General features: G+C 37.6%; 1 protein-coding gene across 1 annotated transcript in view; it reads left to right on the forward strand.

The window, feature by feature from the left end:
- The window catches only part of TGS1 (trimethylguanosine synthase 1), a 55,005-nt gene extending 37,695 nt beyond the window's left edge, over nt 1-17,310 (forward strand). The window contains exons 12-13 of the mRNA XM_037802811.1: nt 103-181; nt 15,916-17,310. Coding sequence (XP_037658739.1) covers nt 103-181; nt 15,916-16,038 — 202 coding nt within the window. The 3' untranslated portion in view covers nt 16,039-17,310. The remainder of the gene's footprint in view (nt 1-102; nt 182-15,915) is intronic.
- Nucleotides 17,311-23,666: the final 6,356 nt, after the last annotated feature.

The following is a 23,666-nucleotide window of genomic DNA, read 5'->3' on the forward strand; positions in this document are numbered from 1 at the left end:
CTGTAACATATCAAAATACATTTGGGGTATGATATAAGTAAAGAATGTATCTCTCTGATCTCAGATTAACTGCTGTTATTGTTCTCCTTAACTGCTCTCCACCTTTGAAATTTTCAGACTTTCCCAGAAGATCACTAATAATATTGTTTATTTTCTTCCAAGAAATGCTGATATTGACCAGGTAAGCCATTACTGAAGAACTTCTGTGGGCCTCTAGCTCAGCTGTTACAAAGAATGACCAGAAAAAGACACAAAGCATTTCCTTCTCTGAGAACATGTTTATGAGAAGTCAGTGGCTTGTTGACTCTTATTAGAAAACTGGAAGTGTCTGACAGTTAGAGCCACAGCGGTTGCATCATCTTCATCTCCACAACTTCTGACACACACATGTATATATAGAGCACTCTAGGTTCTTAATCTATTGAAAGGAAGGTTGAATGCTGCATAATCAAAGAGGCCAAGATGGTCTTTGGTGAAACCTACTTGAGAATAGAGATTTTAGTTATTTCTGACAGTAGTACGCTAAACAGAAATATAGAAACTGATAAACTTAATTTCACTTAGCCAGCAATATTTAAACGACAGTCTTAGAGAATAAGATATTTGATTAACATCCAGATATCCTTATTTACTTTATATCATAAACATTATTTCAATCATGTTTTTTCCCTACTAGAATTGAATCTTGTATAATGACTGGCTCATACAGATTTGATGTTTATTTGAAGTTTTGGTTGCTTCTACAAATACTTACTAGGTATCTGCTTTGTGCTGGACACTCTAGTAAAAATATTTTGTCTTATTGTAAATTTTGCTATAATGTTGTTAGGTATGGGTTTTTCCTTGCCTCCTCCTTGGTACTCTGAAAACTGGCCCTATAATTCCAAAGTTTTTCATCTTTTTCTACTCTGGAGAATTCATCTTCATTATTTCTTCACTGGTGTTCTCCTTGCCATCTTTTCCTTTTTCTGGGATGTCTTTTGTGTGGATGTCAGTCCTCTTATCTGTACTTCCTGGTGTTTTATCTCTTCTTTTCCCTTCTAGGAGATTACCTCAGTCTACCCTTCCATTCTGTTATTGATCTCATCTAACTTTTTTTTATTTCAACTCTTACATTCTTTATAGTTAGCACATCTGTGTTGTCCTTTTTTTTTTTTTTTTTCCTTTTGTGCACCAGTAACTTATCTCTTTTGTATGTTTGTTAGGTGAATTTTAAATTCCTAATCTGTTTTATCCTTTCTGCATTTGATGTAATTTATAATCCAATCTGGTTTTCTTCCATGAAATGCCTTGCTCCAGCTGCCCCCCTCCCCCTGGGACTCATTTTCACCTATGGGTGATGCAAAAGGAGAAAGGCCAGGCCAAATCCAGTGAGTGTCAATCCTGGCTGCACTGTAGAATCATCTGGGAGATGTGAAAGAACTGTGAAGACCCAAGCCCCATCCAAGAGATTGATCTAGCTGATTTTTAAAAAGGTTCCTGGGTCATTTCTAATGTATAGCCTGAGATGAGAACCACCATCCTAGCCTGTGTCAGTCCAGGATGACTGCAGAGGATGGGGCTGGGTGGGCTCTGTGGTTGCTGACCCTGCTGCAAGGTCACAGTAATTATGTTACAACACCAACTCAGGACCAAGCCCTCCTGAGAGAGGGGCTGGACAAAAGCAGTACTTAAAGGCTTTATTCCCTCTTTGAGGCAATTAAATAACCCTCGGGGTTTGGAGAGGGAGGATGAGAATTCTCACTGCTGCTGACAAGCACAGGCCTTCTCTCTAGACTGCCCTAGTTTTACTCCTGAATATAAAGCAGAGCTCTTCATTTCCTCTGGTGAGGCTGCAGATCTGTTTGTACGGAGGCAGTGGAAAGGGAGGAGCAAGAGCAGAAAAAATTTCTTGTTTTCCTTCTTCCTGTTTTTTTTTTTTTTTTTTTAATTTTATTTTGAAATAAATTCAAAGTTATAGGAACAGTTGCAAAAACAATACAAACCCCATACACAGAACTCCAGCATACCCTGACCACCCTCCCCTGATACCCCACTCCACCAACTTTAACATGCTGTCACACCGCTATTTCTTTCCCTCCCTCCCTCCTTATCATCCATCATCTATTGCTCTGTCTTCTGAACATATGAGAGCTAGCTGCACACATCCTTGAACAAACACTATAATTCACATATACAATTCCCATGAACAAGAACATTCTTTTATGCAATCCCATTAAATGCAGCTAAGAAGTACAAGAGATTCAGCATTGATACAAAGCGTACATTCTGTATTTCCTTTTTTTGTTTTTTCCTTATTTCTCAACTGTGTCCCTGTGAGCCTCCTGTCCTCCATCCGCAGATCCCATCCAGGGTCTTCCTTGGCATTCAGTTGTCATCTATTTAGACTGTCTTTTTTTTTTTTTTTTCTTAATTGTGGAAACATATATACAACTTAAATCTTCCCATTCCACCCCCTCCCTAGCATTCCATTAGTGGGATTAATCACAATTAGAATGTTGTAATGCTATCTCTTTCCCACCATCCATTACTAGAAATTTCCCTTCACCTCAAACAGCAACCCTACACTCATTTCTTAACTCCCCATTGCCCCTTCCCCCATTTCTCTTAACCCATACTCTACTTTTTATCTCTATGGTCATATTCTCTGATAATTTCTTTGTGTTTACTGTAGGGCTTAAAATTAACCTCTTAAATCCATAACAATCTTGTTTTTCTTTCATACCAACTTAACTTCAATAGGACACATAAACTATGTTCCTATACTCCTCCATTCCCCCACCTTTTTATAGTTCTTGTCAAAAATTACATATTTTACATTGAGTTCAAAACCACTGATTTGTCATTAGAGTTTGTGTATTTTATATCGTGTAGGAAGTAAATAGTGGAGTTCTAATTCAAAAATTATTGACTTCTATTTGTATTCCAGTGTGGTCAGAGAATGTGCTTTGAATATATTCAATTTTTTTTTTTTTTTTTTTTAATTTATTGAGGCTTGTTTTATGTCCCAGCATATGGTCCATTCTGGAGAAAGATCCATGATCACTAGAGAAAAATGAGTGTCCTGGTGATTTGGGATGTAAGGTTCTATATATGTCTGTTAAAATTCTCTATATCTCTTTCTGCTTTCTTTGTTTCTCTGTTGGTATCTGAAGCAAGGCAGGTCTTTAATTGGCAAACTCTCTCAGCATTTGTTTGTCTGTGAAAAATTTAAGCTCTCTCTCAAATTGAAGGAGAGTTTTGCTGGATAAAGTATTCTTGGTTGGAAATTTTTCTCTCTCAGAATTTTAAATATGTCATGCCACTGCCTTCTCGCCTCCAAGGTGGCCGCTGAGTAGTCACAAATTAGTCTTACGTTGCTTCCTTTGTAAGTGGTGAATTGCTTTTCTCTTGCTGCTTTCAGAACTTGCTCCTTCTCTGCAGTATTTGAGAGTCTGATCAGAATATGTCTTGGAGTGGGTTTATTTGGATTTATTGTATTTGGAGTCTGCTGGGCATTTATGCTTTGTGTATTTGTATTGTGTAGAAGGTTGGGGAAGTTTTCCCCAACAATTTCTTTGAATATGCTTTCTAGACCTTTACCCTTCTCTTCCCCTTCTGGGACAACAGTGAGTCTTAAATTTGGATGTTTTATTTTATCTATCATATCCCTGAGATCCATTTTTATTTTTTTATTTTTTTCTCCATTCTTTCTTTTGTTCTTTCATTTTCTGTTCTTTGGACTTCTAGGACACTGAGTCGTTGTTCAACTTCCTCTAATCTTGTATTATGAGTATCCAGAGTCTTTTTAATTTGGCCAACAGTTTCTTTTATTTCCATAAGATCTTCTATTTTTTTATTTACTCTTGCAATGTCTTCTTTATGCTCTTCTAGGGTCTTCTTTGTGTCCCTTATATCCTGTGCCATGGTCTTCTTCATGTCCTTTATATCCTTTGTCATGTTTTCATTCCTCGATTGTAGTTCTTTGATTAATTGTGCCAAGCACTGTGTCTCTTCTGATATTTTGATTTGGGTGTTTTGGATTGGATTCTCCATATCATCTGGTTTTATCATATGCATTAAGATTTTCTGTTGTTTTTGACCTCTTGGCATTTGCTTTGCTTGATAGGGTTCTTTCAAGTTGTAAAAGAAAATACCAATCTTATTTTTCAGAAATACAAGTTGGTGGCATACACTTTCTCTAACTACCCAGCAGATGGCATCTGCGAGTCACCTATACCCCTCAAGTCAGTTCTCCTTAACTTTGTCCTTGTGATGTGTGGGGAAATTATTTTTCTGGGATTCGGTTGGTGAACTCAGTTTGGGTGTGTTGCTGGAGCCATCCACCCTGAATGTGGGGTGTGTGTCCAGGTGGCTAGGGAGGCAGGGCAGCTTTAATTTTCAACCCTCCTAGGTGTTCCCGGAGATTCAAGGCTGCTGCAAGAGTCTAAGCCTTCATTTCAGTTCTGCCCCAGACCCTCTCTGTCGCTGACCCACAAACTACCGGCATTGACATAGCGTCCCTGGGTTTTCCGAGTGGGCCCCCGTTGTCAGCTATGATCTTCCAGGACCTCTGCTGAGGGAAGACTGTTCTACGTCACAAGTGCGTGCCATCCCTCAAGGGAAGCACTGGGCCACCAGGCCGTGCAGGGGCGCTCTCAGCCTGATGCAAAGATGGCTAAACGGGGCTTCTCAATGCCCCCTCCCCCTCCTCACACAGTTCTTCCTTCCCAGCTCCTGGACAACTGGTGCAGCTCTGGGCTGTGAGCATGGCCCCGGGCAGGAGTGTCTCCAGCCCGCCAGGGAGCCAGCTGCAAGCTGCAGGGTTTCTTTCTCCTTCTGGCTTTCCCCTCCGCTCCCCTAGCCCTGAGGGAATCTGCAGCAGGCTATCCTCCACGCCAGACACCGAGAGGCCAGCTCAGCCCGCTCCTGCCATGCTTCACTGCACGGTTCCCACTGTCACAACTGCAGCCACTCCTGGGTTTTTCCCTTTTTTTTTTTTTTTTAAAGAACCAGTCCGTCTCCAAACACCAACCTCCAGCTTCCCCACACCACAGTGTGGCTGCGGGTCTTTCAGTCAGCTTACTCACTCGTTTCAGAATGCAGACTTCCAGTTTCACCAAGTGTATGGCCCCTGTGGTTGTAGCAGACCTTATCCAACTGGTGCATCGCTGAAACTGGTATTTTGGGTCACCTTCTGGTTTTTATCTAGTATTTTTCACGGAGGTGTTTTTTTGCCCTGTCTCACCTAGCCAACATCTTAGGTTCTCCCTCCTTCCTGTTTTATCTTCTCACAGTCACATTGCCTCCTGCCCCAGGCCAAATCACTGCCTTCCACACACACACCAATACAAAACATCCAGGATTTCTCCGAGTTTTGTTTTTTTTAATACTTTATTTTTTTTGTTTTATTTTGATATTTTCCCCCTGTAGTGTCTCTAGGGTTGATTTTGAGGGAGTCAGCAATGAAGCTAGTTCACCATCTTCCTAGGAATTAAAAGATGGTACATAAATCTCTGTCATCAGAAAAGGCTTCTGGGTGATGCGGCATATAAAACTGGACTTTGAAGTGAAGGAGGATTTGATTGTTAGGAGTTGAGGAGAAGATGGCTGGAACATCGATGATGTGGATGTGGGAATATGTGAGTTATGTCCAGGTAATGGGCTGAATAAAATAGATATTGAGTCAGGCAGACCTGAGTGTGCGTCCCAGCCCTGTTCTTTATTAGTTTTCTGTGGGTGGTTATTATACTGATGGAGGTTCTGAGGAGTAAGTGAGATATGTAGGTAAAGCATTTATCATAGTACCTCTGACCCATAAGCCCTCAACAGGGTTCCATCTATTACTCAGAAGATCCTACTATAAAGTTATTGTGGAAAGAATTTAAATGTTGATAAGATTTAAAGAGGGCCATTATGAAAAGATGGCATGTTTTCTCTAGAGGAAAGAATAGACAGCATTAATATTTGTGAAATCATAAGATTTAATTTCTGAATAAATATCTCAGATAATACATCTCTCTTCTTCCAGAAACCACACACACTGGCTTTTGTTGGATTCATTCATATGTTAATTAGCTCCTATTCTTGGTTTATCTGCTTAGTCTTTAGAACCCTGGTGCACGTCTCTGGCTGCAGGTTAGAATCACCTGAGTGACTTTTTAAAACTACAGATCCCCTGGCCCACAGGGAAAGATTCTCTCTGGTTTATTTTCTGGGACGGGGCCCAAGCATTAGTATTTTTTACAGCGCCCTAAGTGATTTAATGTGATGCCAAAGCTAAGGTTCTCTGGGTTAAAAGAAAAGTAAATGAAATTAGCAAACCTGAGCTCCTTCCTTATGAATTAGAGAAGATGAAATTGGGTCTTGCTGTGTGTTATCTATTTATGAACGATTGTGTCTAAATATTAGGCCTCCCAAAATTACATGTGCAGCATCAGCTCCAAGAAAAAGGCACTGTCCCTTTGCCTCATGCATTTGATATTAACCTAATGTCTGCTAGTCATGTGATGTGACTCAGAGCTCCTTTTTAGACTCCCAGATAAGGTAGGACCTGTTGATTCCATAGTTCTTTCTTTCATATGTAAATATTATTCTCCATCACTATAATCTTTTAAGGGGCTGTATGATCTTTGCATTACCATATGTCATCTGTCTATATTAAATATAGATGGGCTAATTTGGGTTCTTAAATGATAGTAGGAAATTCTCTGCTTGGCTTAAAGGTTACAATGATTAATCTTCTCTTATTAAACACTTGCCCAAGAGAAAGAGCTAACTTTTTCCTTTAACATGTGGTTTTGGTTCACTTTTTAAGAACTGCCAAATTTAGAGTTGGTAGCTCATTCATATTTTCTGCCTCTAGAGGGAGTAAGGACACCAGAGAATAAAAAAATTCAAAAGAAACTGGTGAGATTTCAAGTAAATTTTGTTTGGTGCTGAATTTAGATTGAATTACAATGAGAAATCTACTTTTTCTTTTTAAAATGGAGAAAAATCATTCTATACATAGGATTTTAAAAATAAGACGATATTCCAAGACTGAGAGGGATCCCTGGGTCATAGAGAAATAGACATTTTTGTTAAAGAACACTAAATGTTACAACAACCTGAACCTATGAATGAGTTAGGTTCCAAAGTTTATGAGTCTGCTGTTTGAAACTCGGGTTGCATTTTTCCCTTAAAAATGTCCATTCAGGGCAGTTCATTTCAAGCTACAACAGCCTGGAACCATGGAAGTTGTATCATTTATAAACATAGAGAATAATTGGAAGGGGAAAGTTATTTGAGAACTTAACTGGCCATTCTAATGCAAGGCATTGATACATGCCATACTTTTAAGTAGGCATTTGTATGTGTAGTGGATGGTACATGAAAACAAATAATGAAATAAACCTAGAATGGCAGAGCATGCCCCTAAATGCTGTCACCAGATCATAGAATGTAACTTGCTTTTGGTTAAGTAGTGATTATTGAAAGGCTTAGGTACCTTCTCAGTTAATCATAGAGCTTTTTTTTTCCACTCAGTTTTACTTTGTTTGGTTTTTTAATTGAATAAGTGGTATGTTTGCATCATTCAGAATTCAAAAGGTATTTCTGGGGGAAATCTCTTGCCTCTACTCTATCCCCTAGCCACTCAATTTCCCATCCCCCCCGACAGCCAGTGTTACCAGTTTCTAAGCTATTCTTCTAGTGGCCTTTTATGCATAATAAGCAAATACAGATGTGCTTCTCTCCCCTTTTTTCCTCATACAACTTGTAATGTATTACACCTTCCTTTTTTTACTTAGTATAGTTTGAAGATCATCGTTTATCGGTATTTGTAAAGAACTTCCCGATTCTTTTTTACAGTGACCTGATATTCACTTATATGAATACGCCACAATTTATTTAGCCAGTCTTCTATCGATGGACACTTGATTTAGGTGCCTTTCGTTATTTTGCTATTGAAGACAATTCTTCATTGTTTAACCATATATATAGTTATACTTGACCCATTTCCCCATTTGCATTTAGAATTTTGAAAAATATTGTCAGAAATTACTTAAAGATTGTATCTCTTCACACTCCTTCCAGCAATATGAGAAAGTACCCATCTCCCCACACCTTCAGCTGGTACAGTGGGTCACCGTGCTTTGTAATCTTAATGTGGCATTGTCTTTGCCTTTGAAATATTACTGTATCTTGGGTTTTTTTTTGTTTTGTTTTCTTTTTACATTAACCTACTATTAAGTTGGGTATACCCAGTAAGTTAAGGAAACTCCCAAATAATTACTAATTATTTAAAATCAACACAGATTTAGCTTTAAGTGTTGTTCGTGCTGGGTGACTAAATCAAAATGAGGTAGTTTCCTTAAACACTGTATAAACAATAAGAGTTTACAAACATATGCTGTTACTGTTATCAGTATTGTTCATAGAGCCAGTGTTGTTTTTACTAGCTTATTTAGCAGGCATAGTAAGGAGCTTCTTCATTCATGTTGAGTAATAGTAATTATTCCCCTGGAAAAAAATATACAGGAGGGTGTTTATATTAAAAAATGGCTTTGTGCTAGTTGCTTTTTCCATTTCCATTATTCCCAGCCACTGTTGATGACCTTGAGGCTGTAGCAGCCAGAATCATTCCTCTGGCCAGACTGTCACCTAATGGTATATATTCATCCATTTGCTTTCCTTATAGCACCTGTTTAGGGCTATGACAGTTAATGGAATGGAATTTTGCTTGAGAAGGAGGAGATAAAAGGAAATACTTTTTGAGCTAATTTTGGTAGACAGGCTAACTTCAAGAAGGTTGCCATTTGAGAGATTTGTACCCTTGAAGATGTTTGTATTCAGGGTAGCTAAACTGAATGTGGACATAAATACAACCTGACTTGGCTTTCCAAATACAACTTGTCTTGGAATCTTAACCATGTAGGAGATAAGGCTAATTGTTTTCAGTACCTAGTGAAATATTTTTATAGCTCCCTATTGACCTTGTTCTCTTATTTCCTTTTTCTATTTGAGGGTTATTCCAGGACAGGTATCCCTTGATATCCAAACTCTCACTATCAAACTCAAGAACTGAATAAATTTAGAAAAAAAACTTGTAATAGGCTGTTTAGAGAGGAAGGATCGGACTCTGAAATGACTGTTGAAACTTGGGGACTGATTAGATTAGATCCAGAGAGCCCGGGATAAATGTGTTTTGTAGATTGGATGTCTGTGTGTTGCTCTGTTTCCCTTCGTTCCTTACCTTTAACAGTGATAAAATTCCAGCCAGTACTAGCTTTGAATCTACCATGCTTTCCAAACCCAAAAAACTTCTCTTTTAACTAGTAAACTTATACAATATGGATAGAGCTCTCTAAGCAATCTAGATTGAAGTGAGTTTACCAAAGGAAGCTGTGCAGCCAGGCTTGTCAGACACCGTCTTTGGCATAATCACCTGTGACTGGAGGGGTCCCGGCCTCCATGATGTGCCTTGCTTTGAGCCAGGCAGGAAATGAGGGATGAGAGGAGCAGGTCCTGGTTAGTTTGATATGGGAACACCTAACCCTTGTTTGACTTCATAACCCTTACAGTGTTTAAACTCAGACAAACAATATTTGTACTTTTGAGGTTGAATTTATTTAAATTCCTTTTATCTGTATGTTCATGCCACTACAGAAGGCAGGGCAATATCAAGCAGCATCTTCAGGAATTGTGTTGAAAAATCAGCTGGGGACCCTGTGTGGTATAATTCCTGATGTTTATCAAGGGGACTTCCTCCACCCTTCCTTGACTTCCCTCAGACAGACATCAAGATAACAGTTGGGTCGAGGCCCACCTATTTTATTTCCTGATAAAGGAGGAATATATTTACAGATTGGCCTAAATCTGTACATGAAACTTATCCTGCAACTGTTTAAGTTCTATCTCTAGAAATTGATGTTAGATTTAATCAGAGGATTTGTCTCTTCTGTTTGACAGAGGTCACAAGGTTTTTGTTATCTTTTTATATTCCATTCCATATTATCTAGGAAAGGAAATTATAGCAGTTATCCCTCTTCTAGTAGTTTATGAGATGGATGGATGGATAGGAAGGAGCAATTGAATTGAATACGTGACCTTTCTAAAACTTACCATAGAGAATTAGAAGAAGAGAATTGTATGCATTTTAGTAACTAAAACGGCTTAGAAATAGGGAGACTATTGTGTAATATTGTTATTTAGAAACTAATGTAAATATAACTAAATTCTGTTCATTAGCATTTAATATTTGGTTTTGGTTGATTACAATAAAAATTTACCTCTAATTTCTTTGAAAATACTAGTTCTAAGTAATTGTAGTTTCTGCTATTTAATTAATGGAAAATAGGGACCTTACCAGTTTGTAAATATTAAGATTGGTAAGAAATTTTTCTGAAATTGTTCTGAACATTAAGTTGATTTAGTAGAAATCTGGTCTAACGACAGCACTGTCATATAGCCAAAATTATATCCTATTGGTAAGTATTAAAAAGTCTTTCCAGCAGGTGGAGAGCCCTTACTCCAAGTTTAGGAACAAGAAGGGGGTGGAGGAAGTTAAGAACCATGGATTGGGCTTTTCTTACATTTAGAATAATAAACTCTCAAACTGCTTAACCTGAAAATGGCAAGCCTTTATAACTCAGCACTCAAAAGTGCATTTGTCCTATTAAGGTAATAGTATTCTGCATTTATATTCACACATTACTTAAATGTTTCTTGAATGAATGACTTAGAGTATGTAGGATTCTCATGTACATTTCATTGGATCATCATAAAACCTTTCTGGATTTTATATCTGATTTTATTTATGAGTAAACTTGGGAAGTTCATTGATTTGCGGAGTCATTCTGACACACAGTGACAGTTAATTACCAAGAGACAGATGTTTATCAGTTATCACAGTGGTTAGCTTACCATGCAATTGGGAGACATGAATAGAATTTGAGGTGACAAGAGTATCAAAGGGTAGAATTCCTGCTGCATCTGGTTCTCTTCCATTCCCATTTGATGATAAAAGTCAAGAGGGCGAAAAATTAACCAAAAAGTGGGAGACAGTTGCTGCTGAGTTTTACCTGCCACAGGTATTTGCTTGTCTGGTAACTGGTGATACCCATTTTTAATCATACATTGCAGTTAAGGTTAAAAATTTGGGCATCTTCTAATATCAGCCAGGCTTTCCCTTGGAAAGTTTGTACCGGGCTTCTAGGTCAGTGTTGTTTGTTCTTACACTGTGTATTGTCATTCTCTATAGGGATTGGGAGACTGGCCTCATAAGTTGCAGTTTTGCTAAAATGCCTCTGACTATAAGCTTCTATATTTCCTTCATGAATAAGTTTTCCCAGTAAACCATCTGGATAGAAAATAAAAGAGTGCTCAGGTTCTCACAGTGCTACCTTACCGTCCTGTGCCAGCAGCCAGGGGCTCCTGCTTCCTCTGGTCCATGGTCCATAGTAGTTTGAGGAACTTGTTCAATTTAAGACAGTCTGCATGCTTCTGTAGGTGGTTCTGAGAATGGGTGAAGGACGACGCTGAGAGAACTGGTTGTTGGTGGCCCTTTGTTAGGAGACTAAACTAGGATAGATCGTGATGTGCAGGAGGGCTTTTTTTGACCTTTCCCCAGGGTGCCAGTGGCTCCTGTTGATGATGGTGGCTTTTCAAAATCACATTTGTTTCATCAACAAGTAAATATTTGAATAAAGAAAGAAGAGAAGAAATTAGAATGTCTGTGAAAACCAGAAGTAGCATTAAACCAGTTATCTTGAAAAACTGTTAGCAAGCAAACAACAAAAAAAGATGTATTCACTTAAGTATAGAAATCTCATTTGTGTACACCATGTGCAGAGAAATGGAACTAATTTTAATATCAGTATGTTTGATTACCTGGTTTTCCACTGATAAACACATTTTCATCTTTTTACGTCCCAGAAATTTTTTTACCTGACCTGCTTTAATTTTGGTGGTGTTGTTAATTGGATGTAACAAAGGAAACACTGGGCAAAGACACAGTGGGTAAGGCACTTCCCTGTGTGACATGAGGTTTCTTGTCAGTGTTTCAGAGGCCCCTTGCTCCTGTCCCCATGACTGACAGGAGAGCTGGAGACCCTGTGAAAAATACTCATTTTCACATAGCATCTTTTTGCTTCTAACCGAAGTTTTGTATGCTTCAGATTTAATCACTTCTCCAATGTAGTAATAGGATGTTTTTTCAGTGCTTTAATTTTTCTGAATCTTTTTTAACAAAGTATTGCTGTCCTTAGTATTTATTATATATTCTTCCATTAGAGTCTAGTATGGAAGTGATTTTTCTCATTCATTCAGTTATCATACATTTTTACTTTAAATCAGTTTTTGCTTTTAAAAAAATGCAGTTTTGAATGTGTGTGTAACTCTTAACTCTTCATGCCTTAACTTTTACTAAAGTCATCACCTTAATTGTGAATTTTTTTCCTGTTTCTACTTTCCCAATCCCCCAAAATCAATTTATTGCCTGAAATAAAATCTACTTTATCTAAGTGCAGTCCTTGGTTCTAGTTCCAGTCCAAACTAACTGGGATTTCTTTAGGTAGGTCCAGTATATTTAGGTAAAACTCTGAAAACATGGAACATATAACCCAGAGCTGTTATTTTCATTTGCCTACCTACTTACTCCTCCCTCTTTCCCTCCTTTCTCCCTCAATTTATTAAACTTTAGCTAGAAAGGGGAAGGAACCAAATAACATGTTGTCAGTTAAGCCTGCTGTTAAAAAATAAGGACAGCCGGAAGTTGCTGGCATTGAGTCTGCTTGAAGCAAAGCATTGTTTATTGGCTTGAACTGCAGAATCTTTACAGTCTTTACAACTCCAAACCTTTAAAGTATGTGTAGTTGTGAAGATTCGAACAAAGTCCAAAGAGGAATTACAGCAATTACATTAATCACGACACTTAAAAGTAGCATGTTATTTTTTTTTAAATCCCTTTCTAAACACCAAAGACATACTTGTTTTCTCATCGTATTCTGACACATAGATATTTTTCCTTTTCTTTCAGGATCAGGAATGATACTTGTTTTATTTGTCTTTCGTCTATCTCTCCTGGTTAGAATGTGAAATCCGTGCTGCAGAGATTTTGGTCTGTTTTTAACTAGTTTGTCATAGACCTCAGAAAACTGCCATGTGAGCACATTACCATACCTGTCCCTTCTCCAGAGCTCCCAAGTATAGGGAGCCCTCTAATCGGTGTAGAGAGAAGGGAAGGAAACTACCCGATCTTCTCAGAGTACATTTTTTGATGCAGTATTTCTTACAGCTATGTAAGAAACAGTACCTATGCATTTGCATAGTACTGTTTAATTTTTTTCCAAGTAAAGATCAAATTGTTTTTTTTCTTTTCCTCCAAATGCCCTTTTTAGGGAGATAGGTAGGATTCCTGTTTTTTCAGGTCCTATCTTTCAACCTATTGAAATCACTTTCTAAATTGAATGTACATTTGCTTTTTTCACTTGTATTTATTTGCACATGACACAAACTGTATTTAGTTTTGTTGTTTAGGTGAACTTAATTTATAACTTAACTCAGAAAAAGTGTGAAACAGTTATGTAGTTATGTTTTAGGTATGTTGGCCATTGCTTATTCTTGGTTAAGGGTAGAATTCCTCATTTTGCCCTTCCTTGTGAAAAATCAGACTGACATGAAAATTCCAAAATAGAAAATAAAACAATTATGCCTAATAATCACCCCTATGAGACTACTTGGCTATTTTTAATTCTTAATTTCTTTTTAATATTATATTCCTTATTTACAAACAATGGGGTGTGTGCATTTGTGTTTTATATCATTATAATGAATACTGTATTTTACTTCTGTTTTCTTCTATTCCTGTTGGTAAAAACACAGCCCATCTCTTATGTTCCTTTGGGACGTTGTTACTCCCTTGGTGGAAGAACTTTCATCTTTTCTTCCTTTAAGAATGTAGCATAGAACAACCTGTTATTTCCTTCCTATTTCTGTACCTGTTATTTTTTTCCTAAGTTAGAGGCCATTGAAATACTTTAAAATACATGCTCAGGAGAAATCACTGCCCTCCCCCCTACGTGGGATCAGACACCAAGGGGAGTGAATCTCCCTGGCAACGTGGAATATGACTCCCGGGGAGGAATGTAGACCTGGCATCGTGGGACGGAGAACATCTTCTTGACCAAAAGGGGGATGTGAAAGGAAATGAAATAAGCTTCAGTGGCAGAGAGATTCCAAAACGAGCCGAGAGGTCACTCTGGTGGGCACTCTTACGCACAATTTAGACAACCCTTTTTAGGTTCTAAGAATTGGGGTAGCTGGTGGTGGATACCTGAAACTATCAAACTACAACCCAGAACCCATGAATCTCGAAGACAGTTGTATAAAAATGTAGCTTATGAGGGGTGACAATGGGATTGGGGAAGCCATAAGGACCACACTCCCCTTTGTCTAGTTTATGGATGGATGAGTAGAAAAATGCAGGAAGGAAACAAACAAACAAACAGACAAAGGTACCCAGTGTTCTTTTTTACTTCAATTGCTCTTTTTCACTTTAAGTATTATTCTTGTTATTTTTGTGTGTGTGCTAATGAAGGTGTCAGGGATTGATTTAGGTGATGAATGTACAACTATGTAATGGTACTGTGAACAATCGAATGTACGATTTGTTTTGTATGACTGCGTGGTATGTGAATATATCTCAATAAAATGAAGATAAAAAATAAAATAAAATACATTCTCAGTAATAAACAATAACTTTTACCTTCTACCAGATGCTATATAATACCACTGAGACTAGATTCTCTCAGTCCTCTGAAACAAACTACACTGGCTATGCACCTCTCTTTGCAAACATACAACTACAATTTTGTCAATTACAATTACAGAATTAAATACAGAAAATGCACATCTCCTGTTCTTTGTACCTGATCTTAATCCTTTGGGTGTCCCTTTTTCTGTCCCTTCCTGTCTTATGTTCTCCTCTAACTCTCCAGTGTTCTCCACTGGATCCCCCTTTCCTTGATCTTTCTTGTACTTGGATAAACTGGTCTGGTGTTGTAATCTTGGGTTAGTAGGCAATAAGTTGGCAAGTTAATAGGCTTCTGAGAGGTGCTGTGAAAAAAACGTTTGAACCAGACAGAGCTATCTCTTTAGGAGAATTTAGGGTAAAGCATTGCTGATTTGAAGTATTACAAAATCAAATGCAAGCATTATTATGGAGCATAAGAATCTTTAGCTAACTGCTCATGTTATTAGTCATTTGATTGACGTCTTTTGATGTCAATTATATGGAGGGGAAGAGGGAGCAGTGCTTTTAGCTCACTAATAAAGGGTTTGGTCATTATGTTCTAGAAGACTTCAAAGAGCACAACAGTGTGGTCCAAGTTGGGAGAACAGCAAGGGACCAGTTAGGAAGGAGAAAGTAGGCAGTAGATGCTAGAATCCTCAGGAAAGTAGGGATTGTGTCTTTCTTGTTTCTGATGTATTCTTACTGTCATGTGGCAGATAGTGAATATTGTTGCATGAATGGGAGGGTAAAATGCAGAAGATACGGTAAACAGGACAAAGGTTTTCATGAAAGTGGTTATTCTTTAAATTCCTTTGTTAATGAATAAACCTCATATTTGGGAAGGATTTGTTCATTTCTCTCTTCCCCTCTGAGTTTTTTCATCTTCTGGGTACTGGGGAGATCAGGGCCCATACAGCAGCATAGTACCATGGTTTTATCCTAATAGCAAAAGCATCTGAAACAGCAGGTACTTCTGCCACAGATTATTGCATTGATACCTACATGAAAAGTAACAGTGAGCATTTAGACTTAGACACCTCATTATTTAAAGGGCTTAAATTAAAAAGCCAGAGTCTTCCTATTACTTGATAAACAAAAATGAAAGAATTATTTGTTCTGAAATCATGCTTATGTATGTGTGATTTTTCTGTTCCTTTCTTTAGGTTGCTTCCTTAGCAGGGCCTGGAGGACAAGTGGAAATCGAGCAAAATTTTCTTAACAACAGATTGAAGACAATCACTGCTTACTTTGGGGACCTAATCCGAAGATCATCCTATGAAACATAACTGAGGTAGCACAGGAAAAAAAGATCATGCAGTGATCAGACATGGTTGGATAAGAGCACTTGGAATTTCTTCCTGTATTCCCTGATACTTATATTAGCATATGGAATGGATCTTGTCACTCAGGGGAGGTTGGTAGGTTGATGAATGTTAATGAAGTGCTTTTTTAAGATCTTTGGATAATACTATGTGCTTCATACCTTACAATAGTAAGTGTCTTATATGGAAAGGGAGGCTAACCCTGTGCTTAATGTCAGTGTACGTATATATTTTTTTAATCTTGTCTGTTTGGGTTTAATATTTTTTTAAATGTTTATATAGATATCACAAATGATGTGTTTGTCTGCTAGAGATACAAAGAAAACAATGAATGAATAATATTCTCCCAACCCATTTAATCCCTGTTGGAAATAATGTTACACATATAAGGCTGGAATCATAAACAGTATAGAATAGTATAAAATGAAAAATAAAAGCCCTCAAACCCCTTCCCCTACCCTTTATTTATCTATCTAAAGATAACCACAGCCAACAGTTTTTTATATACCCTTTGGAGGACTGAAAGGAATTACGTTATACCCTGATACACCTTTTCTTTTCTCAGTGATGTACTGTTCTGAACCCCTTCTTTGTTTTTGTTTTTTTTTTTTTAAACTCAGTAGTACATTTGAAGACCTTTCCTTTTCAATACGTAGAAAACTACGTCATTCTTTTAATGGCCATTTTGTATTCCATCTTGAGGCTATGCTTTAATTAAATTAAAGAGTTCCATCCAGCTATTCTACACTGTCCGTAAGTATAATGTATGTTGTTGAACAAGTATACCTATAGGGTATAGTCGGATTTCTGGGCTTTGTCCATTTTAATTTCGACAGATACTGCCAAACTGCCCTTCGATATGGGCCCACCAGCAGTGATAAGGGTGTGTGTTTCTTGCACCTTCACCAGCTCTGGGCAGGAAGCGTTTTCATTGTTGCTTTCTCATGGGTGAGAAAAAGGGTACCTTGATGTTTATACGACCAAACATGGTTTCTTAATTATGAATGAGATTTGAGTATATTTTCATCTATTTTGGCCTTTCTAATAGTTTTGCCCTATTAAACTGCTTGTTTCTGTCTTTTACGAAGTTTGCTTTTGGATTTTTATCTTTTTCTTAATAATGGTATGAGTTCTTTGTAAATTAAAGAAATTAGCCCTTTCTCTTTAATAGATACTGCAAATATGTTTTTCCAGTTTAATGTTGTCTTTCAACTTATATTGTGGGGTTTTTTTTTTTTTGGCATAAATAAGGTTTTAATTTTTATGTAGTCAGATTTACATAAATCTTTCTTGCTCCTGTGTTTTGTGTCCTTTAGAAAGCTCTTTTCCACCTCCATAATATAAATACATTTATTCAGGCTTTTTTTCTGAGAACGTTTCTTTTTATTTTGTAGAGCCAGTGTTTTTAAACTGTTCACTGCAAAAACAATATAAAGTATATTTTGTAAAATAAGAATTTGTATTATTTTTTCTATTAAAATGGCAACTAAAGGAGGAATAATATGTGTTGCTTAATTATTCATCTGAAATGTGTATATTAGCATTTTTTTACAAGTAGGTAGAAATGATGCTAAAATCACACATATCCAGTGACACAGGACTCTGGCTATTGGGGGTTAATCTGGGATTAGAGGGATATCATTCCTTTTTTTTTTTTTTTTTTTTTCATTAAGTACTGGAAAATTATTCAAGAAAAGTAAAAACCAACTTTGGTTGGTTGTGGAGAAGCAATGCTTATTTTAGTCTCTTGAAACATTTACAATTTATGCCTAGTTGAACTGGTTGTTGAGAGTTAATTTTTTAAAAAAAATCTCAAATGTTGATTTTTATACTTTTTCCTTAAGTAGTATCAGCATATATGTTGTGTACTTGTCACCATTTTTAAAATAATGGCAGCATTGGTCCTAGGCAATTCTGTGGACAGTCCCTAGAGCTAGAGTAGGACTTGATTCGTCTGGGGCGAGAGGCAGGGGGTAAAAGATTACCCAAATCTCCAATTATTTTTCAGCTTTTTGTCACTTAATTTTCCATACATGCACTTTTTCACACCTTTTTTAACTTGTGTATTGTTTATTTTAAAATAAATTTGTCTTACTGATCATACACGAAGTTGTATGGATAGAACAGTAAGCCTAACCAAGATTAAATCATCCCTGCTCGTTAGTTAGTCACATATGGATAGAATGGACTTAGAGACTCTTTTATAAATTGTTAAAGCTCAAAGAGACCTTAGAAAGCTTCTAGGCTATTATGGGACCCCTCTGTTCAAATATTAAAATGGATTAAAAAACGAAGCACCTGGCGCTGCTTAGGATTAAACAAGTGAGGAAGCTAACAGCCTCTATTCTAGTCCAAGCCTGTCTGTTTTTTTCCCCTTGTTAAAATGGTACATCTTTTTAAAATTTAAATTAAATGATATAAACACCGAGTGAACCTCCCCCTTAAGCCCTTGGTTTCCACACCTGTCTCTCACTTTTCCACTCCCCTTCCCCAAGGTAAGCATCATGGGCCCTTTGGTATGTATCTTTTAAGACACTTTCCTATGCAGTAAAAACTTATGCATAGTGGATACACGGTGTGGGATGGAAGGGGATTATATTATTCTGAAACTTGATCTTTTTATTTAATAAATCACATATTTTTCCATGTCAGTACATGTACTTCTGCCTTATTTTTTTTATTAGAGAAGTTGTAGGTTTACAGAAAAATCATGTGCAAGCTCCCACATACCACCCCCCACCCTTACCCCCCATACACACAGTTTTCCTTTTGATTAACACTTTGCATTAGTGTGGTACCTTTCATACAATTGATGAAACAATGTTACTATAATTACACTATTAACTATACTCCATGGCTTACATTAGGGTTCACTGTTTGTGTTGTACTGTCCTGTGGTTGGTTTTTTTTTTTTAATTCTTATTCTAGTAACATGTATACACCCTAAAATTTCCCCTTGTAGCCACATTCAAATATATAATTCAGTGGTGTTAATTACATTCACAATGTAATTACCAAAACAGTTCCATCACCCCAGACAGACACATAGTACCAGTTATAGGTTGAATTAGGTACCCCAGAAAAATATGTCCTTAATCTTAAGCCATTCCTGTGGGCGTAAACCCACATGAGTAATTGTAAATGTTCTAGGTAAAAAGAAACAGGTGAAATAAATTTTATTAATGACTTTATACTATGTACCCAAAATATTATCATTTCATCTGTGATCAATATAATTATCATTCAATAATTTAAAATTATTTTACTTTCTATTTCTTATTAACTCTTTGATACCCAGTATGTGTTTTACACTTAACAGTGCATCTCTGTTTGTTCTAGCTACATTTCACATATTCAGTAGGCACATGTGACCTGTTCCTAGTGGTTTCCATTTGGATAGTGCATTTCTAGATTTCTGGAGAATATTTGGAGATTCTTGTGCCATTTTGAAGCTGTTAGGGACCCTAGAAGAGCCATGATACTTTAATCCAATCTTATTGGGTGGAACCATTTGATTAGGTTGTTTTCATGGGGATGTGACCCACCCAGTTGTGGGTGGGAACTATATTATATTATTTCCATGGCAGTGTGTACCTGCCCATTCAGGGTGGGTCTTAATTAGATCACTGGAGTCCTTTAAGAGAGCTCATGGAGAGAAGGAGCTCAGAGAAGCTAAGAAATATAATTCAGAGTTGCTCCCAGGAGAAGCTAAGAGCTAACACAGACCCAAATGCTTGGAGGTGCTACCCTAAGAGGTGAAGCCCGGAGTTTGCTCCAGAGAAGCTAAGAGAGGGCCCCCAGACACTTACATGCACAGGAGCTGAAGAAGCTGAGAGACACAGAAGCCCAGAGACATTTTGGAGAAAAACATTTTGAAACCAGAACCTGAGAGCAAAGGACCAGCAGATGCCAACCACGTGCCTTCCCAGCTAGCAGAGGCGTTCTGGACGCCATCTGCCTTTCTTCAGTGAAGGTATCCTCTTGTTGATGCCTTAGTTTGGACACTTTTATAGCCTTAGGATTGTAAATTTGTGACTTAATAAATTCCCTTTATAAAAGCCAATCCATTTCTGGTATTTTGCATAATGGAAGCTTTAGCAAACCGGAACATCTCTTGATACCTTATAATTAAGTCTAAAATGCTTAAGAATTTAGATTTCATCCCTAATTGATAAGGAGCCATTTTAAAAATTAAGCAGGAAAATGCGATTTCCAGATTTGCATTTTACAGCATAGAGGATGCTGTAAATTTAGAGGGTTGAAAATTCAAAAGAATCTGTATGCGCATATTTATGGCTAATTGATTTTTGACAAGGGTGCCAAATCCACTCAATGGGGAAGGAAGAGTCTTCAACAACTGGTGCTGGGAAAACTGGATATCCACATGCAAAAGAATGAAATTGGACTCCTATCTCACACCATATACAAAAATTATCTCAAAATGGATCAACAACCTAAATATAAGAGTTAAAATTCTTGGAAGAAAACAGGTGAGTATCTTCTTCAGGACCTTGTATTAGCCAATGGATTCTTAGATTTTATACCAAAACAGGCTACAAAGGATTCATCAAAATCAAAAGCAACTGCTACAACTTAACAACAAAAGACAACCCAATTTTTAAAATGGGCAAAGGACTTGAATAGGCATTTCTCCAAAGATAAGCAAATAGCAAACAAGCACATGAAAAGATGCTCAACATTATTAGTCATTAGGAAGATGCAAATCAAAACCACAATGAGATACCCTTTCATACCAATTAAAATGACTATTATTTTTAAAAATAAAAATAGTTAGAGTTGGTGAGGACACGGAGAAATAGGAACCCTTGTACATTGTTGGTGGGAATGTAAAATGGTGCCACTGCTGCGGAAAACAGTTTGACAGTTCTTCAGAAAGTTAAATACAGAATTATTGTATGACCTGACAATTCCACTTCTAGGTATACACTCAAAAGAACTGAAAATAGGGACCCGAACATATTTACACGCCAATGTTTATTACAGCATTATTCACAATAGCCAAAAGAACCCAAGTGTCCATCAACAGATGAATAGATAAAGAAAATGTAGCGTGTGTATGTGTGTATATAATGGAATATTATTCAACAGTAAGAAGGAATGAAATTCTGATACTTGCCACAACATGGATGAACCTTGAACACCATTTTGAGTGAAATAAGCCAGACACAAATGGACAAATACTGCATAATCTCACTTATATGAAAGACCTAGAATATGAAAATTCATAGGGACAGAAAGTAAATTTAAGGTTACTAGGGGCTGAAGTCAGGGGTCTAGGGAATGTAGAATTATTGCTTAATGAGCATAGAGTTTCTGCTCGGGGTGCTGAAGAAGTTTTGGTAATGGTTGGTGGTATGGGAGCACAACATTGTGAATGCAATTAATACCGCTGAATTGTATACTTGAAAATGGTTAAATTGGGACATTTTGTATTGTATATGTTACCATAATTTAACAAAATCTATCCAAAACATGGAAAATTAGAAGTGTTGATGAGAATGTGAAGACAAACCCTCACACATTGCTAATACAAATGTAAACTGGTACAGCCACTGTGGAAAACAGTTCGGTGGTTCCCAAAAAAGTTGAACATAAAATTGCCATATGACCTAGCAATTCCACTCCTGGGTATACACCCAAAAAGAGTTGACAATGGATTCAAACAGACCCTTGTACACACATGTTCATAGCAGCAATATTCACAGTAGCCAAAAGGTGGAAACAGCTCAAATGGCCATCAGCAGGTGAGTAGATAAATTGTGGAAGGTACGGCAATGGAATATTATTCAGCCATAAAAAAGTTTTGATGCATGTTACAACCTGAATGAACCTTGAAAACATCACATAGTATGAAATAAGTCAGATACCATAGAAAGCTATTGTATGATTTTCCTTATACAAAATATACAGAATAAGTAAAACCATAGAGACAGAAAGCAGATTAATGTGCCAGAGACTGGGGGAGTAAGGAATGGAGAGCAACTGCTTAATGGGTATGGGTTTCCTTTATGGGTGAAGAAAATGTTTTGGAATCAGTTACAGGTGGTGGTTGCACAACATGGTGAGTGCCTCTGGATTGCTACCACACTTGGCTGATGAGACTGAGTCCTGTGTTTATTGTCTGCTCAGCCTTGCAGGGGCCAGCATGTCTGGATCATCCTATCTGTCCGTGTTCAACCTTGAGATAAACACAGGAGGGCCAAGGAGAGCCCAGAGTGGGCTGAGAAGTGTAATTTCAAGTTCTACCCTCAGGGCCCCCAGCCCACTTGGTCAGTTTGTTCCGTCTTCCGCTACCTGGACTCACCACGTGTATTTATATCCACAAAAGCAATTGCCTGTTCTAGAAAAGACAGAGTTCCTTGGAGTGGTCCCATGCTCTTCTCTCGGAGAAAATGTAAACCATAGTTTGAAGCAATTAGGATTCATCTCCCCAGAATTGAATTTCACAAAGAGGGTTTAAAATTTTTTTAAATTTCTATCAGATTGCTTGCTAATGACAGTTGCGTTCCTTGGTATCAGGGTTCTCTCTACAGAGATGGTTTCTAGTTGCATTTTACCTAAAGAACTATAACAGTTGGGACATCAGCTCTTTTGAAATTTTATGCAGAAGCATATGAAAATAAAGCCAGGAGAAAAAGCCATTATAGCATGAAAAGAGGAAAAAATGGATAAAAATCTACAAATGGTATGAGAGGTAGATCTTCGCATTGTCATCAAATATTAATTAGTGCTTCTTAGTAACAGTAATAAGGTGACACTTAAAAACTAATTTTCATTTTCCTAATTATTTCTTCTTGGAATTTTGCCTCATTTTGCAATAATAAAAATCTTACTAAGGATCAACAAAAGTCAGGCAACATCTTTTCTGTACAGCATGGTTCCTAACTAGTAGGCAACCTCTAGATGGCCCCCCATGATCTCTGCCTCCTGGTATTTGTGCCCATGTATCAATCCCCTCCCCTTGAACATGGGCTGGACGTGCTGCTGCTCTCCTAACAAATAGAATATGGCGGAAGTGATAGGATGTCACTTCTGAGATAAGATTACAAAACAACTGTGGCTTTTGTCTTGGGCACCCTCTTCACTTTCTCCTGGATTGCTCGCCCTGAAGGAAGCCAGCTACCATGTGGAGAGATCCTTGTGGCAAGGAACTGAGGCCTGCCAACAACTACAGAGCGAGCTTGGAAGTGGACCTGTCCCCGGTTGAGTCCTCTGGTGAGACCACCACCCCAGCCAACAGGTTGACAGCAATCTCATGAGAGACTGAGTCAGAGATACCCAGCTAACCTGCACCCGGATTCCTGCCCCACAGAAACTGTGAGATTAATAAATAAATAGCCACCTTTATTTGGGGATTATTTGTAACATAGCAATAGATAAGTAATACAGTAAGCAAGGCGTGGAGGTTACTGTATGCACCTGGTTGCCCAAACCAAAATCCCAGGTCTTGTCCTTGACTTTTCCCTCATGGTCACCATCCGACTTACCAGCAAGAATTTCTAATTTCTAAATAAGTCTGAACCATCTCCTTTTCTCCACTCCCATCACACTGATAACATCCTCATTTAGAT

This window comes from Choloepus didactylus, chromosome 14 (genome assembly GCF_015220235.1).
Source record: "Choloepus didactylus isolate mChoDid1 chromosome 14, mChoDid1.pri, whole genome shotgun sequence".
NCBI classification, from domain to species: Eukaryota; Metazoa; Chordata; class Mammalia; order Pilosa; family Megalonychidae; genus Choloepus; species Choloepus didactylus.